General features: G+C 39.5%; 1 protein-coding gene across 3 annotated transcripts in view; it reads left to right on the top strand.

The window, feature by feature from the left end:
* The window catches only part of PBX1 (PBX homeobox 1), a 327,667-nt gene that overhangs the window by 279,142 nt on the left and 23,251 nt on the right, over window positions 1-25,274 (top strand). For 2 of the 3 annotated variants that reach the window (XM_072648766.1, XM_072648768.1), the window contains 4 exons: window positions 3,219-3,354; window positions 8,423-8,582; window positions 18,973-19,085; window positions 20,349-20,438. In XM_072648766.1, coding sequence (XP_072504867.1) covers window positions 3,219-3,354; window positions 8,423-8,582; window positions 18,973-19,085; window positions 20,349-20,438 — 499 coding nt within the window. The remainder of the gene's footprint in view (window positions 1-3,218; window positions 3,355-8,422; window positions 8,583-18,972; window positions 19,086-20,348; window positions 20,439-25,274) is intronic. The other variant, XM_072648767.1, reaches the window with a different exon arrangement.

Here is a 25,274-nt window from a genome sequence, read left to right as displayed (position 1 = left end):
TTTTGTGGTAATCTCTCAGTACTAAGGGGCTTCTGGGAAGTCCTTTCCAAAATTGCTAACAGTGAGTGAGGTCTTTGGGTCATATAGAACCTAGGAAAGAAGTGAGAATCAATAGGTCCTGCCACCCTGTAAAATAAGAGTAATTCAGGAAAGCATTCTATGAAAAGCCAGCCTTGCTTTTTTTCCCTTACTATTCAGTCTGGAGTATACACCCAGAAAGACATTTTCCATGTTGGATATAATGGTGGAATTGTGAGACTGGTCACTTCTTAGTAGACTTTTTATCAACAGGTGATCCTGCCCTCTTCCCCCTCACTCTGTATGCCTAAGACCTAAGGCAGTCTAGGCATTCCATGTCCTGGGGGTGCCAAGTACTAGTGCCTACTGGCCTTATCATTCCTTTTCCTTGAGCCCAGATAGAACAGCAGCCAGGGCATGCTTACATTCCCATGGCAACTTCCCTAGTTAAAATGCTAGAGTTGGTATTTACATCAGCAGACTTAGAAAAAAAAATTGGACACAGCCTGGAATCATTTGAAGTGAGATGTTGAGAGGAAGGAAGGCCTAGGCTCATCGTCTCATCTGATTATTTTATTTTTATTTTTTCTGCATCCAAGGTAGCCAAGAAAATGGTACTTGCCAAGAAATCATTGCAGAGTTTTATGGACATCCCATTTTTCTTCCACTAGTCTTTGTTAAGACTGTGGATTTTTTAGCTGAAGTTTTAAATTTTGCATGGAAAGTCCCTTTAATACCAGAACAAAGAGGCAAAATGCCTTCGAAATTGTTTCTTGATTGCCCTACTGGCAGACTTTCTGTAAGATGTTTATAATTGTTATTATTTTCATCCATTATTGATGATGATCATCACTTTAGTTTTAATGTTTTGGGAAAAATGTAATGCTAGCAAAAGAAAGTAATCTCAAACTCCAGCCATGGAAGGGTTGAGAAACCTTCCCAGCTGTATAAGTATACTTTTGAACTCTGCCCTCTCCAGTCTAGAGATGCCACACAGTTTCTTCCATATCATGAGGTATAATTGGACGAGCTATCTGAACAGGCACCAAGTCAAAAAAGAGACATTCCTGAAAATCTTGCTGCTGCCGCCATAGAAATTCTGCCACAACACGTATCGCTCACGAAAGGGCACTTTTCAAGACACGTTGCTGTGGAAATAAATAATATACATGGGAGGCCTGATTCAGTAATGGGATTAGTTTTAGCAATTTGATAGATTTACAGTACAAGATCTGATAATTGCCCATAGAGGTGTATCATTTCTCTACTGAGTGCTTGGCTCAGATCTGTGCTAGTTAAGTGGAATCCTCCCTCTTGGCCTCATGCACTGGCCTGACCAGTTATTCCAGAAAATATAAACCTAGATGTAAGGGCTTCAGATATAGGGATGGTTGTGTTCAGGATCATACATTATTGGAGAGAAGGATATTGTAGGTAAGGGAAAGATAACTATGTTTCCAAATTAATTTTAATCATAGGATCTTAGATTTGGCATTGGAAAGGATCTTAGAGGTGCACTGTGCCCAGCCCCTTCATTTTATGAATTATAAAACTGAAGCCCAGAGAGGTGAGTTGAGGAACAGGGTCACACCAGTCATAAGTGGCACGGCCAGAATCTGAACTTGGCTCCTCATAAATCTAAATTCAGTCTTCTTTGCAGTGTACCATTTTTTACCTCCTCTACCAAACCTTTTACCAAAGATTCTTACAAAAGACAAAAATGGCTATTTTGAATTTAATTTCTAAACCTCCCTCCTATACATTCCCTTAGTAGAGGTCCTCATAAGTAATGGAATGACAAAGAGGAGGGTAGCAAGAAAGAGAAACTTAAAAATTTTGAGATATTCTATGATACTCTCTGCTTACTCCTGTCCAAGTCTGCTCATCAAAAGCAACCTCGAAATGTCCCAACCCCTCCTGTTTAGGAGAGATTTTCCGTAAGGTCATCTGGAAGAATCGCAGCCCATACACAATAGATTTACAAAGGGGCTGCCAGGTGAATGAATGCCAGGGACTGGCTTCCCCTTGCTCAACATAACTTTCTACAGGAGGTCTATAAGAAGACATCAAAGTTTGTGCCTAAATCAGCAAAGTACAAGATGAGCGACTTCGTCCTGTTCCTCCCATCATGACCAACGTACAGGAAGAGACCTTTATCATATGCCCACTTTTAAGCCAAGTTTAAAAAAAAATCCAATCTGTCTGCTTTTGGATGCTGAGTGACCCAGAAACTCAGCATGGTTTTAGAGAGAGGATTGAGCTTGGCATAATCTGGACAGATGTGGCTAATACCTGTGGACAGATGGTATTCATCCGGTAAAATCAGGCACTTTATTGTGTTAATTAACCCAGGAGGGACATTGAAAATACAATATTAGCTGAATTTCCAGTGAATATTAACAGAGCACCAAGATCCAGTGCTTTCTCTTGGTAAAATTGGGAAAATCTGTTCACCGGTCCCACCAGAGATTGGCTGGAAATCTTTTCACATCTGTAAGGAGAACCTTTTGATAAAAGCAATAAAGGAGGAAAGTGCTAAATGAGCTAATTTAAAGATGGTAGCTCACACTCTCAAAGAAAGACACTCAGGGCCTGCTAAGAGCCTCCACGCCCTCAACAGCCCTACCAGTGATCCAATGGTCTTTGCTATGAAGAAGCAGTAAAGTGATTCTCACTTTAAATTAGTTCAATTAGCACTTAAAAAAAGGAAAGAAGAAAGTGCCTTTACTCATAATGGGTTTTTTCTCTCTTTCTAGTGACCTACATGTTACAAAAGATTTCTAGAGGTTTATTTGTTTTGCCACTTAGCAGCTGTTTCCTTTGAAGAGGTGTGCCCGTCTCCTTTTGACAAGGGGACAGCAGTTAGGGTTTTAATTTCGGTCAGTGTATGACTCCCTCTTCCCAGATGCCTTAAAAAAGAAGTCATGATCATTTGGCATTTCAGTAGAGTTAGAGAAAATAACTTGTATTTAACTGATAGCTGTGTTGTCTCCGTTCAGGGCTTGAAATGATACACGAGTGTAACAAAAGCCTTTTGAAGACGTTTCGACTGAATCCCTCTCCCTGAGTGTTGTCAGGTTCACCCGACACTCCAGACAGAACCGATCTTCTGCCCTTGAGATGCTATACTAATGTGCTAGTGTTGTTGTTTTTTTTAATTTGGGTGACACATATTGATTTATTTTATTTCCTTTGTCAAGGCGGAAGAGACGAAATTTCAACAAGCAAGCCACAGAAATCCTGAATGAGTATTTCTATTCCCATCTCAGCAACCCTTACCCCAGTGAGGAAGCCAAAGAGGAACTAGCCAAGAAATGTGGCATCACGGTCTCACAGGTAAGGGGACACCCAAAGGGTTCAGGCTGAAGCCTCGCCACGGAAGAGCTCCATGGCAGGGTAGTGGAACCTTTTGCTTTCTAGAGCACACATATCAGACAAGTCTGGAATAGCAGGGTAAGTGCCTAAGAAGTCTGGGGGGCTCTGTAGGTAAGTGCCAGGTCTCCTTTTGACTAGTGAGAGCAAGAGATGACTTGGCAGAGACTGAGTAACAGTGAAAAGTTATCTTGGAGACTTGTAGTTTGCTCCCTGACAGCTTCTACATTGGCCATCTTTGTGCTTGTAACACTATTCTAGAATCTTCTCCACTCCCTTCTAGTGAGTAGACCTTCATTTCAAGTGAACAAAAATTTAGATGTCTGCCCATGAAAGCCAGTTCATTTTGGTGTATATGTAGAAAACAGAAGCACACCCTCTACTTCTGAAAAGTTCAAGACCTTCTTGAATTAATGAGGACACACAACAGTAGCATAGAAAATCATCTGAGAGGATGGAGACCTAAATATTTTTACTCTCCCTCTCTGAGTCTCTTAATCAGGAGGCAGGATAGAATTGTATCCTAGGACAGTAAAACAGCTGCACATTTCCTTCACATTGACTTTAGAGATGAAACCTATTTACGGCTGTTGTAATAATGGAGATAACATTTCCTTCTGATATAATAGTAAGCTAGTGATTAGAGATAGAGATATGTAGATAAAGGTAAATAGCTATGTCCCTATCTGATATCTACCTACATATATATTCTAGCTAGAAATAGATGTTGAGCTATATATCTGTATCACATATATATATACATATATATATGGAGAGATAAATATATTTATATATAGGGAGATATATAGGATATGTGGGATAAATATATAGAGAGAGGGAGAGAAAAATAAAAATATATATTCTATATTTATGTAATCTCTGGCTTACTATATTATATAGGATATACTATATGTGATATATGACATGTTATTTATATACTACATATTACCTATTAAAATTCTATATTTATATACATATTTTTGATCATTAAAAGATTTCCATTCATACATCCTACATAATCAGAACCTCACCTTTGAGAACACTTGGAAAGACTCTCTCTTTGTCTCTATCTTTCTTTGTCTTTTTCTTTTTGTCTCTATCTCTCATTCTCTCAGTCTCTATCGCTCTGTCTCTTTCTCTTCTTATTTTGCTGAATAATTCCTCCCTGCTCCCCAGACCCTCTCCTTGAATTGTCCCTGGCCTTCAGTTGAGATAAGGAATGGTAATGTTGAAATCCAAGAGAGAAATCTATAATGGCTGATTCCTTATGTAAAATAACAGCAACGTACCATAAAAAATGAGGAAAAAGGAGAAAAGGAAAGAGAGACTTACTCTTGGAAAGATTACCCCCCAACACTGTTCAGTTTGTCTGTAAAGCACCTTGGAGCATATTAGACGTTGGGATTCAGAATAGCCTGCATTTTCTCAGCAAAATTGAGTCTAGTCAGGATTCAGAACTTTATGAATGGGAACATCACATGAGGAAAGTGCCACTGAATCGAATCCATTTGAATCTAGAGCTGCATTAGGAAATTTGACTTTGACAAAGGTCATTTCTAAGCTGAACAACCTCTTAGTAGGCGAAACCTCTGTGGTCGATCTCAAGGGAAATCAAGTTTGATTTTGTCCTTGTCAGATCCATATTCTTTGAAGTGACCTGAAAACTAAGTAACCTTATGGAACAGGGAAGGGCAATAGCATTGCCTTTGGCATTAGCTGCACAAATGAGTAATTTACAACTTACTCATCCCTGCCATGTGTACCTCTAAACCATTGTGCTCCTCCTCTCTCACCAGCATTCTACTTGCTCACAACGATAATCATGCTACTGTAATCTACTGGTAGCAATTTCTTTTGAGGATGCAGCATAGTGTAATGTAAAGAGCCTTGGATTGGAGGCATAACATTTGGGTTCCAGTCAGTCAACGAGTGTTTGATGCATAATGCACTGTGCTGAGGACTAGAGGGTACTAAGGAAAGCAAAAACTTACCCCTGTCCTTAAGGAGCTGGCATTTTAATAAGAGAGCAAATAACTGTGTATGTAAAAGACATATGGAAGGTAATCTCAAAGTGAAAGCACTAGCAGGAACATGAAAAGTTTGCTGAAAATGATAGGATTTGAACTAAGTCTTGAAGGAAACCATAGAAGCTAAGAAGTGGGGGTGAGGTTGCCCTTGGAAGCAATGAAGAAATTGGAAAGAAGAGATTATTTTTAGAAGAGATACTCAGTTTTTGGGGGAAGAGGGGTGGCTGTGTATCAGTCTGAGATGTCCAGTTCAAGAAGTTCAGAGGGTAGCCCTCAATTTCACTTGTGGATTCCAGTTTCCTGTTGTTGGGAATGGATTGGGCCAGGAATTTCAAATCCATGAACTGCTACAGCTCCCCATCATATATCCTATAGCCCCTTTTCTCTTGCTCAGACAAATACATAATAGTATCAAAAAGTCTTTGTGAAAATATATAAAAATTTATCTATTCAAGGAGTAAAAAAGAAAATTAATGTAAATGTGAAACAAACATAAAATTTGAGTAGGAAGCCACTTCAAACTCAGTCTTAAGATTTTGAAAGTTTTCTAAAGAAGAGAGTGCCACCTGGTGGCCATTGAAAAAAATGTATTGATTAATATCTCTTGCCCACCAATTCCTTTTTTCCCCTCTTGGGAATCCTACACTCAGCATAGTTCTTTCTTTTCTGCTTAAAACTTAATTATTTCTATCTCGGGCATTATCTTTCCTTTCCTCATGCCCTCATGTGCCCCCCCACATACTCTTACATCTTCTATAACATTCCTTCCTTTCTTCCCACCATCTCAGTTACTTAAGGATAAATCATCTTTCCCTTCTTTTTTCTTATTCTCCATCTCCCTCTCTTCATTCCATTAATAAGCAAGAAAATTACACTAATCATGGCTGATAAGTGTAAGAGTTCCTTTTTTTCAAGGAAAAGGAAAATCACAAGGTTTGAGGTGAAATTGGATATAACAAAGAACTCGTGCTCTTGGGTTCTCAGGAAGTATCTAGAAGGCCCCTTCAGAATTTCTACTGAAATCTCCTTCTACTCCCTCAGACTCCTCTAAGTAAACCTTCTGTTCTTCAAGCACCAGAATTCAAGATGAATTTTCGAAACAACTCCTATTTCTTATTTGATTTTATTGTTTTTTCTGTTTTAATTACTACTCTTTTTTTTTTTTTACTATTCCTACTATTTCCCATTACAAAATACAGTATTTCAATGAAAATATGGCTTAAATAAGATTTTGTGGGCCAGCCTGAGAAAGCAACTATACATTTATGTTTGTTCCCGTGGGGAAGGGTGTTCTATGTTCCATCCACAAGTAATTTACAGTTAAGTTTCTGAAAGCCAGCCTTGTACTGTTGGTATTAGTTAATGCCACAAGAGTTAGGCATCTTAGTCTAGGTAAGTCAAGTAATTGATTATGTTCCTGAGAGGCAAAACCTCAAAACAGAGTGACCAAGGCTTGCCATTTTGAGGGGACATATAATTAACACAGAGGAAATCCAATAGAGAAGATTGTTGTTGTAAGAGAAAAGCAAAACCATATAGAAATGTATCTGTTTAAACATTTATTTAACCAGTGACTATTCACATAAAGATTTTTCACTTCATCAAATAACTCAAATGATGGCCCAATGCCTTTATGTTGTGATTCAGTTTACGGCATTTTATTCCCGTACAGTTCTTCAAAGATAGCCCTGTTGGCTAACATGATAGCAAAACTGGGGTCAATAAAATCAGAAATGTGTTAACATGGGGTCACAGGCATCACAGAGGTGATGCTTATTCCTGAAAGAAAGAATCAAGTATTCAAATTTGACTTTAACAACTTCCTCACTTAGGCCTACAAGTTCTCAGTTGTTGCAGAAAGAAAAGCGACCAGGAGCAGCTGCTTGAGCAACACACAGGAAGTAAATTAGCCAAGTGAATTCAGTTGAATTTGTTCATTAGTTTTCATAAGTAAAGCCTTGAATTCAGAGGGGCAATCAGGAGGACCATGGTGGTTTCCTTTATTTTTATTTGTACAGAGGTCATATATAGATGCATATAAGAAATGTAATATTTATATTTGTATATATGTCAAAATTTAGCATTCAAACCTACCTATATGGGAGGCACCAAAGAACAGTGGAAAATGTGCTAGAATTGAATTCGTTGGACCTGAGCATGAATCCTCCCTTGGTCACTGATCACTTTATTGACCTTGGATAAATCATAAAACTTATCTGAGCCATATTTCCTCATCTGTAAGATAAGGTGATTGTTTCTTCCATCTGTAAATCTATGATCTTATGATATGTTTTTGTTATAGAAAAATATCAAACTCTAGTTAAAGTTAAGATTACCTGTCACTAGATTCCTACATATTTATAAAGACCATTTAAGGTATACCTTTCTCACTGGTCCATTATTTCACTCCTTGCCCAGGTCCACTGGCTCATGTCTTTTTGCCACGTAGCTTTTTCTAACTACAGGTAAATACCAGACAGCCAAATTTGAATTGAACACACTAAATTAAAAGGATTCTAGTTTAAGTGAAATATCCCATGTGGTTTTTCTTTTTATAATGTCTCCACCAAACTAGAATTAGAGACATAGTTATAATCATATGGAATCCCATGGGGCTATATTATTTTGCACGTGAAAGGGACCTTAGAAATCATCTAGTCCAGGTTCTTCATTATATAGGAAAAAACTGAGATGCAGAGAGATGAACGAACTTGATTGAGGTCATACGTAGAGTCCCAAGATCTAAGACTAATTCTTCTGACCCTGATGTTTTTCCCAATATGCTACCTTGGAGGTAAAAGAAGGAAGGAAGGAGAGAGAGGAGGTAGAAAGAAGGAAGGAAAACTCATTTAAATCAAAGACTTTTAGAAAATTATGATACTAATTAGATACTAGTTAGATCCTAATCAACTGCCTTTGTTTTCTCATCCATCCCCCTTCCCTCTGCCAAAAATTAGTGAAAGATACAATGTTAACTTTCTTATCTTCTCTTGAACTTGCTCTAGGTGTCAAACTGGTTTGGAAATAAGCGAATCCGGTACAAGAAGAACATAGGTAAATTTCAAGAGGAAGCCAATATTTATGCTGCCAAAACGGCTGTCACGGCTACCAATGTGTCAGCCCATGGAAGCCAAGCTAACTCACCCTCAACTCCCAATTCAGCTGGTTAGTTTTTTTGTTTTGTTTCGTTCGAATTGTTCTTGTTTGTTTCTTACATTTGTTTTTTATCCCATTGGGTTTTTTCTTTTTTTTTCATCGTTCAGATTTTTGATGGGTTATATTTTCGTGTGTTTTATTGATCCCTTATTTTTTTTGTTATTGTTTTGGGGTTTTGTCCCATTTCTAAACAACAACCTATTCATGCTATTGGCAAGAAGGGAACTTGCCGGGATTTTGCATGGACAAGTTCCAATTGAACCATTTTTGCATAAGGGTCCTCTTTGAACATTTGGTTGGTTTAAGGAGGAGGCCTCCCTGTTCTCACCTGAGTAACCTAATAAACAGGACCTCTCTTACAGCCGTCCGTTATTATGCTATTGGAGTGGGGTGGGGGTGGGGGGATTGGAGATGATGGGAAGGGCAGCGTCGTTGATTCCTGTGATGTTCTATCTCATGTGTTCTTAGTTCGTAGCTGTGAATTTGTTTTTTTTAAATATACATTTTATATGTGTATATATATATATATATATATATATACACATACACACACGTATATGCAACTGTATTTAAATGTAATTCATTTCCTTTGTGAACCAATTCATTTTCTTTTATTCATTTAAAGCATTTTTCTGAGAGGGGTTCATAGACCTCACCTGACTGACAGAGGGGTTCATGTCACAGAAGAAGCTTAAAAACCACTCTTCATTTGCTGCATCTCTCATAATGTTTAGATCACCTGCGAGTCTGCATTCCACGTGGGTTTTCCATTTCTTTCACAAACATCTCATTAGAATGCTCTGGTCTACAAACAAGACTAGAGTTATTTATAAACCTAATTTTTTTTAAAGTTCCTATTTATATTTGGTTGTTTTTCATTCCATTAACTTCAAAGGAAATTTCACAGTGATTAATTCATCTTTCTCAGATTGCTGGTCTCCTGTCACAGCATCATTCTGTATGTGTGTGTGGGCGCACATATGATATGTGTACCGGCTTTCATTTTTGTGGATATGTGTTCATATCATTCATGTCCAAGTTGATCATTATACTGGGTTGTTCTTGTCTTTCCCTCTTATGGAACCTTGTGCCAAGAGTGAATGTCCAGGATGTATAGAACCTCGACTTAAGTCAATGAAATGCTGTCTTGATTGTTCTGTACTATGGAAAGAAAGAAAAAGTGTTTGGTGCTCTTTTTTCTTTTGTGAAAGAAGTATTTGTTTTTTTTAAAAAAGCAACTTACTCCATTAAGTAAGTTTGAGCTTTGATTATGATACTGCTTTCCTAATGCTTGAGCTGTGGTAGACCTTGGGCTGGTGGACATGTCTCTATGAGAAGAGTCATGACTCAACACCAACCAGTTCATAGAATAATTAAAACTCATATTTATGATACAACTGGGACTTTTAAAACAGTTTGTTCCTTTGCTGAAGTTTTCTCCTTTCCTCAAGCTGACTTGTTATTGATAACATGCCAACCTTGTTACCATGTGGACTCTTGAGTGCTAAACCCGACATACGTACTTATCTCTGATTGGAGGCTGCATCAAACTAGAGAGTTGCATAATTATTTTTGGTTTTTGTTTGTTTAAGTAAAAGTATGTGTAAATAAGAGTAGGGGGTTTGTAAACCAGGTTGTTTGAAAAAATGTGAAAGTCAGTACAGCTTCTGTCTTCCTAACCCTATGGTGGTCCGCTTGGTAAAGATTATGCTTCTCACGGTATGGCATAGTAGATATGGGATGTACGTAAATGTCTAGCAGATCAAATGTGTCCTTTGTCAACTGGTCACTTCTTGGACAGGCTGGTGGCTACCATATTGGATGTGTCCTGTTGGAAGAATTTCTTTTACAAGTAGTTCAGTAATGTTTGGATTGGTGAAAATGTTCTGAATGCCTTTGAAAAAAAAGGATCTATCCAATTTAGCCAGCATTTATTAAACACCTATCATGTCCCTAGCGCTATACTGATCATGATTATAATCTAGTTTTAGTTTCCAAAATAGTTCTTTCTATCTCTGGCACAGAGTATCTGAATCATGAATGGCTTTTGATTTATGACTGGTCCATAGAAGTATAGGAACTGTGGACTTTCTTAATCTTTCCTAAAGAGGAAAAAAAGTCAGTATTTTAATACTAACCAGACCCCCAAATTTCTCCAGCCTTAGAGAGTTGTTTCATTTTGATTTTATGTATATGGTGGTGCAAAGAGTTCAAGAATTAGAAGTCCTGGGGCCTGGATTCAAATTGATCCTGTCACTGATAGCTGCATGGCTTTGAACAAGTCACGTTCTCCAGCCTTCACTACTTTTGTCATTTATAAAATGCAGCAGTTGGGCTCCATGTTTTCTAAGACTCTGTCCAGCTAAAATCTAGCCCTGTAATCATGTGATATATTCCAGAAGAGCTTGTAATTTCAACTTTCTAAGGATTTCCTCCTGTGACTTCTGAGCCAAAAGTTCTAATTTGTGCCTGTGTTGTTGGAAGTTACAGATGGAGGAATTTCTTTGTAGCATTTTTCTGAAAAGAAGACAAAGTGAAGAAAGTATTCACTCTTTCTAGTAGCTTGAAACATCAAAAGATAAACATCTTCTAGAGGGGAAAAAAAAGCTTAAATAGGCTTTTCTGTACTTTGCCCCTAAAACAAACACAAGATCATTACACAGATAAGTCAAGAACTTACAAGTGCTCAAACTGCAAATGAGATGCTTGCCTTGATGATCCAAATAGATAATCAGTGATTTCAAAGGGAAACATTTTAATTGAAGTTGGAAGTAATTTGAAAACCGACAGATGGATGAGTGTTAAAATGATGTTGATGAATGAGAAGTTGTTCAAGGGTCAGGTGACCTGGGAACTCTTCAGAGTGTAGTGGTTAAGGTTATTTTCTGGGCCTCACCAGGGAATTTCTTCTGAAACCTTGTGCAGGAAAGGTACTTTTGTTATGTGAAAAGAGCATGTCACCCATCACCTTGAACACACTGTAGAAAAATGCATTTCACCCTTCAGGGGTTGGCCAGCGGTCAGATTTACTGGGTGATGGTGGAACACCTAGGTTTTTTGTCACAACAATAGCTGGCAGTTTAAATGGTGTGAGAAAGTTTGCAAAGAACCTTGCATGCGTTATCTCATTTGGGATACCAGCATGTGGCAAGGCTAAGAGAACAAAGGATGGAGAATGAGAGAAGAGGAAAATATCTTTGAAAGAAGAAAATGCAAAAATAACAAATTTGGACACTGTTTTTGATGGGAAGAAAGCCCAAGTAAATGTCCCTACGTATTCTTCCCAATCACCAATTGTTATGGTTTTCGTAGTTCCTTTGCAGTGACATAAGGAATGCCATTCCAATGGTTTTGTTTTGGTTTTGGACAGGGAACATAAGAAGCTTCATTATTGTTTCTTAAAAGGAGACTTTCCTCTCTCAGAGGCAGTGTAGTATGCTGAATGTGGAGTCAAAAGACTCAAGTCCAGATTTCAGTTCTTCTATCAGAACTTGTCATCTGTGTGACCATAGCCTTAACACTGAATGAAAAAAACACACACCACATTTATTGTGTTTACTATGTGTCAAGAAATGAACTAAGCCATGTAAAATGAAAAGTGGAACAAATTCTACTGTCCACAAGCTCAGAGTCTCAGCCTCTTTGGACCTTAATTTGCTCACTTGTAAAATGAAGAGGTGGTACTAACTGGTCTTGAATAATCCTTCCATCTGTGGGTTTTGAAAAAGCCTTGTTGAATTAGCCAGATCAGTTCGGTGCTGTATTGAGTCTCAAAGTGTCTCAGTCCCCAAATAAAACCTTGAAATATTCAGGTTGGCTAAATACATCCAGGGGTGTGGAGGCCGGGAAGCCTAGAATTCCCTCATTTTGTGTAACTCTTGGAGGGTCTGAGATGGTGGCAAGTTCATCTTCCCATGGGGCCACTCTCTCCACCCCTGGGAAGGAGTGACATTGAAGGGCCAATGACAGTCTTCATATGATACTCACTGCTGGGAAGCTTGGTGACTTTCAGAGTGATACAAGTGGAGTTCATCTGGATTTTGTCCCCACAGCTCAGCTTCCTTAAAAATATTTGTACCATATACAAAGCTATGTAGGAGGTGAAGTATCCAGAGAAGCTGGCAGTGTAATAGGGATCTGTGACTCGTCTAATAAGTCCTCAGGGGACCTTTTTATTTTCTCTTTAAGACCAAGGGAAAGAATTCCTCCTGTCAGTGTTTCTTTCTCTGTCTCTGCCTCTCTCCCTCTCTCCTTTCTGTCTCTTTTCTCTCTCTCCTGTCTGTCTCTCTCTCTGTCTCTGTCTCTCTCTCTCTCTCTCTCTGTCTGTCTCTCTCTCCTCTCTGTCTTTCTTCTCTTTCTCTCTCCTTCCCTCTCTCCCTTCCCTTCCCTCTCTCCCTCCTTTTTTCTCTCTCTCCTTTTCTCTCTCTCTCCTTCCCTCTTTCACTCCCTCTTTTCCCCATCTCTGAATGGAATGTGGAGAGCCAACCATGGCATTCCTGTCTTCAAAGTGTGAAACCTTAAAACCCTAACTTACACACACATTCTGGGAAATGGCATATTCCACAAGACCACCCTTCTATTCAGCCTGTACAGAATTAAAGCCAAGCTTTTCTTTATTATAGGAAGCAGGAATAATTCTTCAAGGTCAGATGCAAAAAAAAATGGGAAAAATAGAAAAACAGTTTTAAGGCATAAATAGCAAGAGAGTCGTAGGCTGAGATTAAGTGAAGGGTAACGAAACATAGGCGTTCTAGGTCCTCCTCTATGTACCTGTGACTGGTCTGGGAATGTAACCTGACCACATAGTTAAAGTCATCATTCTGTGCCTCAGTGACTCACTTAAGGAAATGGGCATGATATTTTTCCATTGAAATTGCCTCAGGTTGTGTGTGTATACATAATTACATACAGAGAGAGCCCTTAAATTCTCTTTTAATAAAAATTTAATAAATTAAATTAAAACTGATTAAAATACAAAGTTAAAAACTAATTTACCCTTATTGTTGTAGAAAGACCTTGATTGTTGTTTGTTTATTTTGTGCCTTTTTTAAAACTGCAAAACCTGAAATCTTCGAAATAGAGGCTTTTAAAACGACATCATAAAGACAGGTTGTTTTTATTGTTTTAGCCATTGGAAGTCTAATTCGGCGTAGTGCATTTCTTTCATCACATCTGCATTCTCATCTACATGTACCCATCTAGTTGCTTGGTAAATGCTTGGAAATTTAGAGAGGTTAAATATTCTGTGATCCAGACAAGTACAGTTGAACATCATACATTCCACAAATACATCTGGGCGATATTTCTATGAGACCTTCGTTTCCTTGTCCAAGTCAACTGTGGGAACTTTTGACTTCCAAAGTGAACATTACTGATATTAGGGATGGAGAGTATCCTCATTGTGATCGTCATCATCACATAAATAACAATGATACTACCACTTCTAATAGCACTGTAAGGTTTGGAAAGCCCTTTTACAAATATCCCGTTTTATCCTCGCAACAACCCTAGGAGGTAGGTGATATTATTGTGTTCATTTTATAGATGAAGAAACTGAGTCAGACAAAGGTTAAGTGACTTGCCCAGGGCCACACAGCTAGGAAGTGTCTGAGGCTGGATTTGAACTTGGGTCTTCCTGGCTCCATCCAGGTCCAGCACTTATAGGTTAACACCTATCAGAGGCTAACATTTTAGTTGCAGAACCCTGTGAGGTTGTGAAGTGCCACCATTATCTCCATTTTTACAGATGAGGTAACTGAGGCTGAGAGAGGCTAAGTGACTTTTCTAAGGTCACACTGCTAGTATTTGAAGAGAGACATAAACCCAGCTCTTGCTGACTTATCTTCAGTTGATAGTAGCAAACTGCAAGTTATTGTGTTTTTCCCTCTACCGTTGCGAATGTGTAATCTCTGTAGTGAGTGAAGTCACTTAAATACACTAAAAGAAATTTAAAATTTTTAAATTAAATTAATTCAATTATTTTAATTAAATTGTTATTTAATTAAAAATTTAAAAAAATACCAAAGCTTTGGTGCATATTCTAAAACATATTTTAAACTTAGGGATTTTATTACAATGTAACCATCCCCTCCCCTGCACTCCTACTCTGATGCAGAATGTATTCATATATTTGCATTTAGGGCTGCTTTTTAAGTGACTTTCAGTAAATTGATCAAGTGGTGATTTTTTTGTCTCTCACCGTTGATACCATATAGCCTGCTGTGTTTTCTTTCATTACTCAGAAATGTAGGTGAGTGGCCCAATGGATAGACTTCATTCCAGGAAGCACTAATGGAATGTAAACGTCTTGAGGGCAGGATTGAGCTGTTATTTTCTCTTTTTAATCCCCAGTACTAAGCACAGTGTTGCTGTGCAGTGGTTTTTCAGTTGTTTCTGACTCTCTGTGACCCCATTTGGGGTTTTCTTGACAGAGATACTGGAGTGGTTTGCCATTTCCTTCTCCAGCTCATTTAACAGATGGGGACACAGAGGCAAACAGGGTTAAGTGACTTGCCCAGGGTCACACAGCTAGTAAGTGTCTGAGGCCAGGTTTGAACTCAGGAAGATGAGCCTTCTGAACTCCAGGCTAGGTTCTTTATCCACTTTGTCACCTAGCTGCCCTTACACATAGTATACTTGCACTTAAGAGGTCCCCCAAGAGCAGAGATATAAGAGAGATTGGTAGAGAGGGAAGAATCAAACAGGAAGTCCAGTATGACGGTAGAAGTCAAGTTCCTGGAAAATCTGTACAGATTGGATGACTGTGGATGGAAGAGGAGGGGAGTATGAAGCTTTGTAAGTAAAGGAGAAAAATTAAGTGAAGGGAAGTTGTATCTTAAAAAGTACTTTCAGTAATTGGCCATCCTTTCACAACAACCTGCAGGCAAGGTCCTGGAATGACCTTCTCAGCAAGCCAGGCGATTTTCTTCAGCTCTTTAAAGACCTCAGGAGGGTTCATTCAAGATTTGACTGTAAATTGGGTGCCTTTCAGGAGGTTATCAGCTTTGCGAATCATATCTTTGTAGGTTCCCATGCTGCCTTCAGCTCCTGCGTTTCTTAGATCATCAGGAAGGACTTCTGTCTGCCAGGTTGTGGGTTTAATCGTGTCCTACTCTGCTGTCAGGACACTCCCAGCCCCCAGATTCTTATCAGAGAGTCAGAGGCCATGGCCATGTTCCTACATGGGTGTATAGAGATAACAAAGTGCTGAGACAGCATTGCCAAGAGCAGAAGGGACTCTCTCTGCAATTACTGCTGTGATACAAATGCATTTGTACATGAAGAACATTGGTATGCGCATATTTATCTCCGTGTACATTAAGCAGCCAGACATATTTATAATTTATCTATGCACATATATTTTTTGAAATAATCTGTGTCAATTGCAGTATATATCTTATAAATGGCATCTTACCTACTTCCCCAGCTTCTGCCTTGTTAGTCGGGATGAATTTGGGCTCTTTGGAAGGGCTCCCCCACTCCAGCTTGGGTGGTAATTTCTAATAATCTCTGCGCCGATTGTCTAACATGTGAGTGTTTTAGGCAAGTTTTGAAGGGGGAGAGATAAAAGTTGCCACATTGCAGGCTCTAATGAAGCCCTTGGAACTGTGATCTCACTAATGTGGGCACTCCTAGCAACACAGACCACAATCCACCCAAGCCTGCCCATTCTGTGCTTGTCCAGTGACCTGAAAATAGCCAGTATAACATGACGTTTAAGCAGAGGCCTTCAAAATGACTCCAGTGGGATCTTGGGTTAAGTTTTTTTAAGGTACACTTCTAGAAGAGAAACTGTTGGTAATAAATAAACACTAGGAGAACCAAAAGATCTGGGATGGGAATCCCAAATGTTGGCCATTAAGTCATTGGCATACAATGTTTCCTAACCCCAGGCAGTATTACTTTTGCTATGTATACAAACACCTTTATCAGAATGGTTTTGTTTTTTTTTTCTGTACCAAAGCAGAAAGAGAGGCAACCAGATTAAATGCTCTCAATATTGTCAGGGTAGTAGACCACATCAGATCTGACAAAGACTGACTTGTTTCCACAAAGTCTTTCTATCTCTTCTAAGTTAAGCCATATGGAGGTTATGGCCTGTTTTTGTGATTTCATTTAATATAGGGAAATCCCAGGTGAAGAATCTTTCTACCAATGATTGGTAGCTTTCTGGTAACTTATAATCTTGAAGAGTTACCTAAAGTACTGAGAAATTACTTGATTTGTCCAGGGTTGTAGCTTATATGTGTCAGAAGTGGGGAAGGTACCCAGGTCTTGGCTTTGAGTCTAGGTCTATATTACTCTCAATAGATGATAGTTAACTAGCTAGCCAGAGCATTTATTAAGAGCTTACTATGTGTCAAGAGTTGTGCTAAATGCTAGGAATACAAAAGAAAAAAAAAGTGAAAAATACAATTCCTACCCTCAAGGATCTTACTTCCTAATGGGGAGGAAGATACAGAAGGGAACTTGAAAGTGGAAAAAATCTGGAGAATCAAGAGTGGAATTTGGGGTGATGTGAGCAGAGATGGATGGCACGATGGCACCAAGCAATAGTGGTGCAGACCAGGAACTCACTGTGAAATCAGAGGAGAGAGTCACAAGGGAGGAGGTAACATCCGGGTGAGAGAGCTCCCAGGGTAGAAGGGAAAAGTCTCAAGTAGAGCTAGGTCTGAAATGAAGATTCTGACCTGGCAAACAAGTACCTTTTAGAAACATTTATTTCTTATGGACTTGGGCTTCTCTTTAAATAATTTCCTAAAGTCCTGAGTTAAAAAAAAAATTCCAAATGTTTTTATTTATAAAAAATGAACTGGTAGTGCTTAACAGTCATTTGACTGTAAGAGAAGATGTAAGTAAGTCTTTTGTCTTTGCCTCATGGGGGGGGCAGGTCCTAACTAGTGAAATTGTTAGCTCATTCTTTGTAGACTTTGGGTGGTTGGCAAGGATATTATCCAGGGAAAAAAAGGGCAAAAACCCAATTCTGGACTTGGGTATTCTCTCCACCTCAATTCTATGTATTACAAACTTCTATTACCTAATCGTTGTTAACAATACCAGAATGCTCTGAAGACATGAGCATTGAGCAACATAGGTTCATTTGGTTAGTGGTTGTGTACAAGTTGAGTACCAGTAATGGTTAAGCAATACTTTTTTTTTTCAGTGTCAAGAGATATCATTCTTTTAGCCCCAACTCCTCTAATATGTCAGGAAGGTCATTTTAGAAGAGCTCAAATTCCTGTCTTTGTAAAGAAACCAGAAATCAAGTGTCAGAGCCTAGGCATGAATCATTGCTGGCTGATTCCACACAGATGATGGCTGTCAAGATGTGTGGGAAGGGAGCAAATTTGAGCAGTATGGGCTTGGAAGTAGTATAGTGGAGCTGACCTGGGCCCCTGAAGTCTCTCCCTTTCAAGGCTAATGTCATGTTTATAACCAAACCTTGCACGTTGAGCTTTCTCTCTTAATGCGCTGAGCTGCACGATAATTTCCAGAATAATTCTGAGCCTTTTTTTTTCCTTCATGCATTCAAGTTATGCTCTATCAGGATGGAGAAGGCAAGGAAGAGGAGAATAGTTTTAATAAAGTAGTGGTGGCGAGCTAGGACTCCATTCCAGATAGCTGGAAATCTTTGGAAAAGTTAGTTTTCTATCCCATTCTAAAGACCTATGTTATTAGCCATACTAAAATTAGGGAGGATCCTTGGTCCATGATTTTCTCCTTTCTTTCATCTCTCTAGGTAGATGGCATGGAAGGGTTAAATTTGTCATTCTCTTAATGCCCTTAAGGCCTTTATGGGTTTACCTTCCTGGAAATAAAGAATGATAAGAAACTCTGAACAAAAGACAGATTCTTAGGCATACCACTCATTGCCTTTATAGATGACCTCCATGTGGTGCTACTCCATGGATAGTAAAACATTGTTATGGAAGCAGCACATTCATCACAAGATTGAAAAGGTCACCTTGTTCTCATGGGTGGCTTGACTGGCATTCTCTGTGCCCCAGATCTCTAGAGTTGGCTAGTTCTGTGGATAGTCATAAGACTGAGTGAGGTAGAAGTTGCAAATTGCATTGGAGGCCACCTCCATTTTGCAGGAAGACTGAGATGAGGTGAATGAACCACTTCCCCTTTCCCAGCTTGGAAGCCACCAAAAGGATACAGTCTTGCTGGCAGTATGGCATACCTTGGGGCTTTGCATAACCTCAACAGTTGGCACCTTTGATTGCTTGCTCTGTTCCTCATACTACTAACCAAACTGTGTTTTTGTTGTGGTTGTTTTTAATTTTCATTTTCATCGGGGGGTTGCTTTGCATGATGTCCTTCCTCTTGGCTGAGAGTTGCGGGGATTGATCCTTTTCCTTTCTATGATTCAGGTGCCTCACTCTTTCCTTTTCAGGTTCTTCCAGTTCTTTTAACATGTCAAACTCTGGAGATTTGTTCATGAGCGTGCAGTCACTCAATGGGGATTCTTACCAAGGGGCCCAGGTTGGAGCCAACGTGCAGTCACAGGTAGGGACCCAGCCAATGTACTGCCAAGCGAATGCGAGCCCTCCATGGTATTGGCAATTTCCCACACCTGTACAGAGAGAAAGATAAAAAAATCAAACCAACCAACCAACCTACCTCACCACCAAACCAAAACCAAAATAAAAATAAAATAAAAAGCAACAACAACCATTGTCTTGGGGAATCTCGTCCACACTTTGTGAATGCATTTGGCTCTGGCTTGACAGTTATACTAGGAAGGCAGGAGAGGAGCTGCAAGGAAAACAGTCAAGGTATTCCAATGCACACCTGGCAAGTGGAACCAACCTGTGTGTTCTTTTTCACTAAAGGAAAGGAATGAGGAGTTCAAAGCGTTCTCTTGAATTTCCAGGTTTCCTTCACTTACGTTGGACACCAGAGCTCAAGGTCTGCTTAAAAGGAGGAAAAAATAATAAATGGGCAAATATATGAGTATGTTGTGTTTTCATTCTTAACCAAAAAACCACCCAATCTAGCACAATAGACATTTTTCCTTGATCACGTTTGGAGAGGAGGGACTTCAGTTTCTTTTGACAAATGCACATGCATGTTTGGAAACAAAGGTGTTTTAGGTACTCAGTGCTCCTCAGTAAACAGGAAGTCTTTATTTTCTCCAGTCATGATGCTCTCTTAAAGGGGTGGAGAATTTCTGGGAATTTCTGATCCAGATGAATCCAGTTCCCACTCTGGATGCAGATCAGGAAGTATCATTATCTGAGGTTGGCCAGCCTGTGGGTGATCTAGCTGCTGGCTTGGGAAACATTGCCCTGGAAATATGTTTGGAATAGACTCTGGCCAAATGACCAAAAACTTGGCTATCTTCTGAAATGACTTCCCAAGCCCCCTCCAATCAGAGATCTGGCTCTAAAGAACGTTGGGGAACCAAAAAGCTATGTAGGCTAACCTACAGCAAAGGGAAATGGGTAAATGCTTCACTACTCTTTTTCCCTGTTCAAATCTTCATGTGCTTTCTTAGTGAATCTGCTTCCCTCCTAGTGAGGTAAGCTGCTTTTCATCTCACTCTTTGTGGCCTCTTTACTGACTTGAGAATTGTATTCAAAGATGATGATGAAGTGACTGCTGGCATTTCCCTCCACTGAATCCTGTGTTCACGAAGGGCACCCCTCAAAATGATGACATTGGGCTTGGCATGTCCAAAATATATCCTGCCTGATGATGATGATGATGACGATGACTTTCTCTTTCTGTTTTGCTAATTTTCTTCTTTGTTGTTCTTCATCTGTTTAGGTGGATACCCTTCGCCATGTTATCAGCCAGACAGGAGGATACAGTGACGGACTTGCAGCCAGTCAGATGTACAGTCCGCAGGGCATCAGTGTAAGAAAAATAGGGTTTTTTTTCCCTTTTTCCTCCCTTCCTTTTTCATTCTTTCACTACCAATTATTTCAAAGCCATAGGGCTCAGAATGCCACTTAGTAGGACTTGTCTCAGTTTTACGGTCACCTAGTTTATTGCTTCTGTATCGGTCATGCCAACGGCAGCATTCTACCCACAAAAAAAGTGGGGATCGGGCAGGCTTCATGCAGGCAGCTGGCGTCTAAGGCTGTCAGACACAATCAGTGTTTGCATAGCACCTGCGGCCACATGCATTCAGCTGAGAGGAACTGCTAAACAGGTGACACCTAGTATAACAGTGGTAGAAAATGTCACCACAGACTGAGGCCTGGGAACCCTGGCAAGAGAGCCAGTAGCCAGAATCTATTGCAACCAGGACCACTGTCTAAAAATAAACCTTGCTCTAGTCAGCCTGTGCAAAAAAAAAAAAAAATTTAAAATGGTAAGGGGGTGGGATGAAGGGGGTGGAGGGGAAGACAGACGAACCATCTTCTACTTGTTCTTGGGTGCGCTGGCGGCTCCCGGAGAGCATGAAAATTCATAGCGACAAGCTATATCGCACAGAGTGAAATCGATCAGACAGACACAAGGAGAACTGAGTGTAGATTTGGGACAGCAATCCAACTTCATTTCTCAGATCAATCGTCCGCCATCTCAGCAGCGGTGACAGCAAGCTGGGACAAGGGGGCAGCCTGGAAAAGGAGGTTGTTCTCTGGATTGGGGGGTTGTTTTCTGGGCTTTTAGAGGTCACTGGAGACTCAGGAAGAAGGGTGGCTCAAAACTTGAAAGATTTGGAGTGGTATTTGTTTTATTATCGTTGCTGTTGGGATAACTGCAAATTGGAGAGTAATGAAGATAAAATCTTTGGGAGAGAGGATTAGAGATAGGTTGCTTGCTATCTTCCTTAGTAGGTTATCCTCTGCCTCCTGCCCAGATTCTAAATCAAGACCTTTTTTCTGGTTGTGATGATCAGAGAGCAAGGTTGACTCTATTGAGCATTCCCATTGGACAGTCAAGTCCTTTCCATGGAAGGGTATCAAGAGGTGAGGTAGGAAAAGAGCCAGCCTTTGGGTTTCCTCTGTCTTTTCAAGGGTTCCATGAATGGCTGTTTCTTTAAAAGTCAAGGCAAGATATCTGGAAAAGGAAGGCCTTGTGTGGAGGAGAGGTTGTCATCTGCCAGTTGAGCTAGGAATAAGGGAATTTGGAATGATGAACAGCCACAGAATTGCAAAATATGTCTATGCACACACCCAAGCACACATGCCTGTCTTTGTAGATGGGGAGCTTTGCATTTTGGCATATAGGAGGGACTCACAAAGAAATCAAAACATAGAGAGACAAGAACATGGGCACACCCAAAAAAGGGAGCTACAGAAAGGACATTGACTTGGAAGGGAATGTGGCTAACCACTCTCCTCTTTGGAGTCTTTCCTTCCTAACTGTGTAGCAGAAGGAGAGCAACATTCAGGATCTCAGGGTCAACGTTGACCCCTGACGTCATCTGGCGGAGCTGGGAATCATTTCTGAAGTAATGTAACTGAACATGTGCAGACAATTATGTCTGATTACATAAGGCTGCTGCAAAAACTGGGCTTGGAAATGTCATTTGAAAGAGTCTATCATATTCCATTAATTTTTCTGTGAGCTGTATTTACTCCATTTCTAGCTTTTTAATATACAGAATAAATGAGTCAAAGTCTGATCATGATAAGATATGATACTTGGGTATCAATTTAAATGGTCTCACCCCCTCCACCCCATCCAAGAGTCTTAAACTTATTATAAGGAGATACATTTTTATAAAGTGGTATTTTGTGTTAAGCTGAGGAGTGTATGTGTGTGTGTTTTAGGGAAGGAAATGTGTATGTAGGGGAGTTAGAGTATTACTGCCAAGAGAAGAAGGGAAAAAAAATGAGCAGAGACTGAAAGAGACAGAAACAGGAATGAAAAGTTTGAAGCCAAGAAATGAAAAATAAACAAATCCCTAAACTACACACAACTGTGGAAACCTGCCAAGCCCAGACAATACCACAGTGCTCTGAGAGTGGAATTTGCTAGATAGTCTTTCCAGGTGGGCTTTCTCCCAGTCTCTTATTGGGGCTTCACCCCCTTCTATCCATCTAGTCTCCACACAGGACTTCCTGAAAAGCCCTGTCTATGACTAAGACAGAGTGGGATGGGTTTCATCCTGATGACTCCCGAGAAGTCAGAACACCCAGTTTCTGTCCCCCAAGTATTAGATACTTAGATACAGGCAACAGATACAACTTCTTAGCTACAAAATGGGGATAACAAGTCCTTTTGCAAAAATAGGAAGAGTCACCATTTCTTTTTAGAAAACTTACCGTTTAAAAAACCACATACAAAAATGTACATAAATACATGTATATTCACGTAGGCATACAGAGATACGTAACATACACATAATGTGTGTATTACATATGCAGAATGTCTCCAACATGTTAATTTAGTTTTAATTGCTCTCTCTCTCTCTGTCTCTCTCTCTCTTTCTCTTTCTCTCTCCCTCTCTCTCTCTCCGTCTCCCTCTGTCTCTCTCATGTGTACATATATATATGTTTATACACACATACATATATATGAGAGAGGTATGGGTAGATGTATATACATATATCTATCTACATTTATAGATAGATCTACATATATGTGTGTGTACGGATGTATGGGTTTATATGCTAGGTGGCATAGAGTATAGAAAGCCAGGCCTGGAGTCAAGAAAACCTAAGTTCAAATATGACTTCAGTCACTTACAGACTACATGACCCTGGTGAAATCACTTAGCCATGTTTGCCTCAGTTTCCTCTTCTATAAAATGAGATGGAGAAAGAAGTGGCAAACCACTCCTGTATCTTTGCCAAGGAAACCCCAAAATGGGGTCACAAAGAGTCAGACATGACTGAAAATAACTCAGCATCATTGGCAGCAACAATAAATACACCTATCTACCTGTCTGTCTATTTATGTTAGTGTGTGGGGGTGTGTACACATATATCTCCAGGCAGTATATCATGTCTACATGTGTATACACGCACACACACGCATGCACACGCACTCACACACTCACTCAATTTGAGCCTCACCTCACCTCATCTTGGCCTCACTGGGTAGAATCTAATTCCCAGCAGGCTACATCCTCTTTAAGGACAAGGACTATTTTCTTTTTTGTCAGTCTATCAGCAGTAATGAAGTACCTTATACATGCTTAATCCCTTTTACATCACATGATATAGTTGTGAGAGCCCAATGGAAAACAGCTATAAAAGCCCAAAGATGAAGGATGAGCTGCTATGAAATTGGATTGAATTTCTACATGTTGACTTTTGTCTGATTGGGTTTTTCGGAACTCGTCAGTGTTTTATGGTGAGGATTGATTAAAGTAAAGGTTCTCCCCTCTCTCCTCCCTCATTTAAATTCATACCTGTGGGCTACCTGCAGAGTCCCAGCCTAAACACCTCTTTCTTTGGTTTTATATCTTTTCATCTATTTCCCTTTCACTAATGACAATAAGCAGGGGTGACTGTTAGAAGTAATGAAAACCCTAAAGGCCTGGGTTCTCTTCCTCTGCCACCTCCCTCCTCACAACTTTCTGCCTCTGAATTCCTGCCCATGCTCTAAAACCCAGCTCCAATGAGACCTCTTCTCATTTCCTGTACATTATCTCATTTCAAATGTTACTTATGCTACGTTTCATTTGTCAATAACCTATACTTGAGTTGATTGTTTTTTAGTAATTCAATAGAAATTTTCACTCCAAATAAATTCAGATTAGTCACTTAGACATTTTATTATTTGTGACCATTTTAGAATTTCCATGGATTCAAACACACGCGCCCCCCCCCCCCCAAACAACTTGACAGCTTCCTCTTTTTTCTTGTTGCTTTGATATCAGAAAGCCAGTTTTAGCCAATTGGCCTATTTCTATACCTTACAGCTCTCGGCTTTGTAGGGTATTGAGAAATAAGGATATTAATAAGTAAAGCTTCAGGTAGTCCTCCAACCCCAATTGTATCCAATATTTCAACCTTAGAATTGGAGGTGACTTTAGCAATCATCTAGTCCAACCTGTTCACATAGTACGTTGTGTATGCCATTCACAGCAAATCATCATTTAGCTTTTGGTTAAATGTCTCCAGTGACAGTGAACTCACTACCTATCTGTTTAGGTAACCTATTCTTTTTTTCTTACAGTTCTGTTAGGAAGTTCTTCTTTTACTGAATAAAATTATGCTGTTGTAACTTATGTAGCAGGACTTTTAAGTTTGAACATCATTTTTGTATAGTCAAGACATGCACTTAAATCAGAGAATGAATTATTATTGGTGTTCATGCCTGGTCAATAAGGGAACAATATTTTTTAAATTATTCAGTTTAATTCAATAACAAAGAGGAGTGTGGGCCACTCAACACCTTTCTTATTCTTTGAACAAAGAGTTGTGAAGTCTTTCTGGTTGGATGAGTGTGTTATGTATGGATCCTAGAGCTGCTCATATTAGGGCCTATGTATGGCTTCATGACGGATAAGACTCAAGAAAAGAAAAAGCTTCCTTTCTTTTCTATCTCCATTAAGTGGTTCATCTCTTTTAAACAAACAAATGAAAAAACAAAATAAAAACAAAACCTCAGTCTGAATAGTTCATTTCCACTTGAAAGCATCTACTTACCTAAACAGACAAAGTCAGGACTGGGTCGAGAATTGCAGCATCATTCCACCCAACCAGATGAACCACATATCCCAGATTTGATGACATGATTACTTTTTAAAATCACCTTATGGTTCAGCTCTTATTTTTTTTCCTTTTC

This window comes from Notamacropus eugenii, chromosome 2 (assembly GCF_028372415.1).
Source record: "Notamacropus eugenii isolate mMacEug1 chromosome 2, mMacEug1.pri_v2, whole genome shotgun sequence".
NCBI lineage: Eukaryota > Metazoa > Chordata > Mammalia > Diprotodontia > Macropodidae > Notamacropus > Notamacropus eugenii.
Note: the sequence above shows the minus strand (reverse complement) of the source record. Positions and strands in the feature narration are given on the sequence as shown.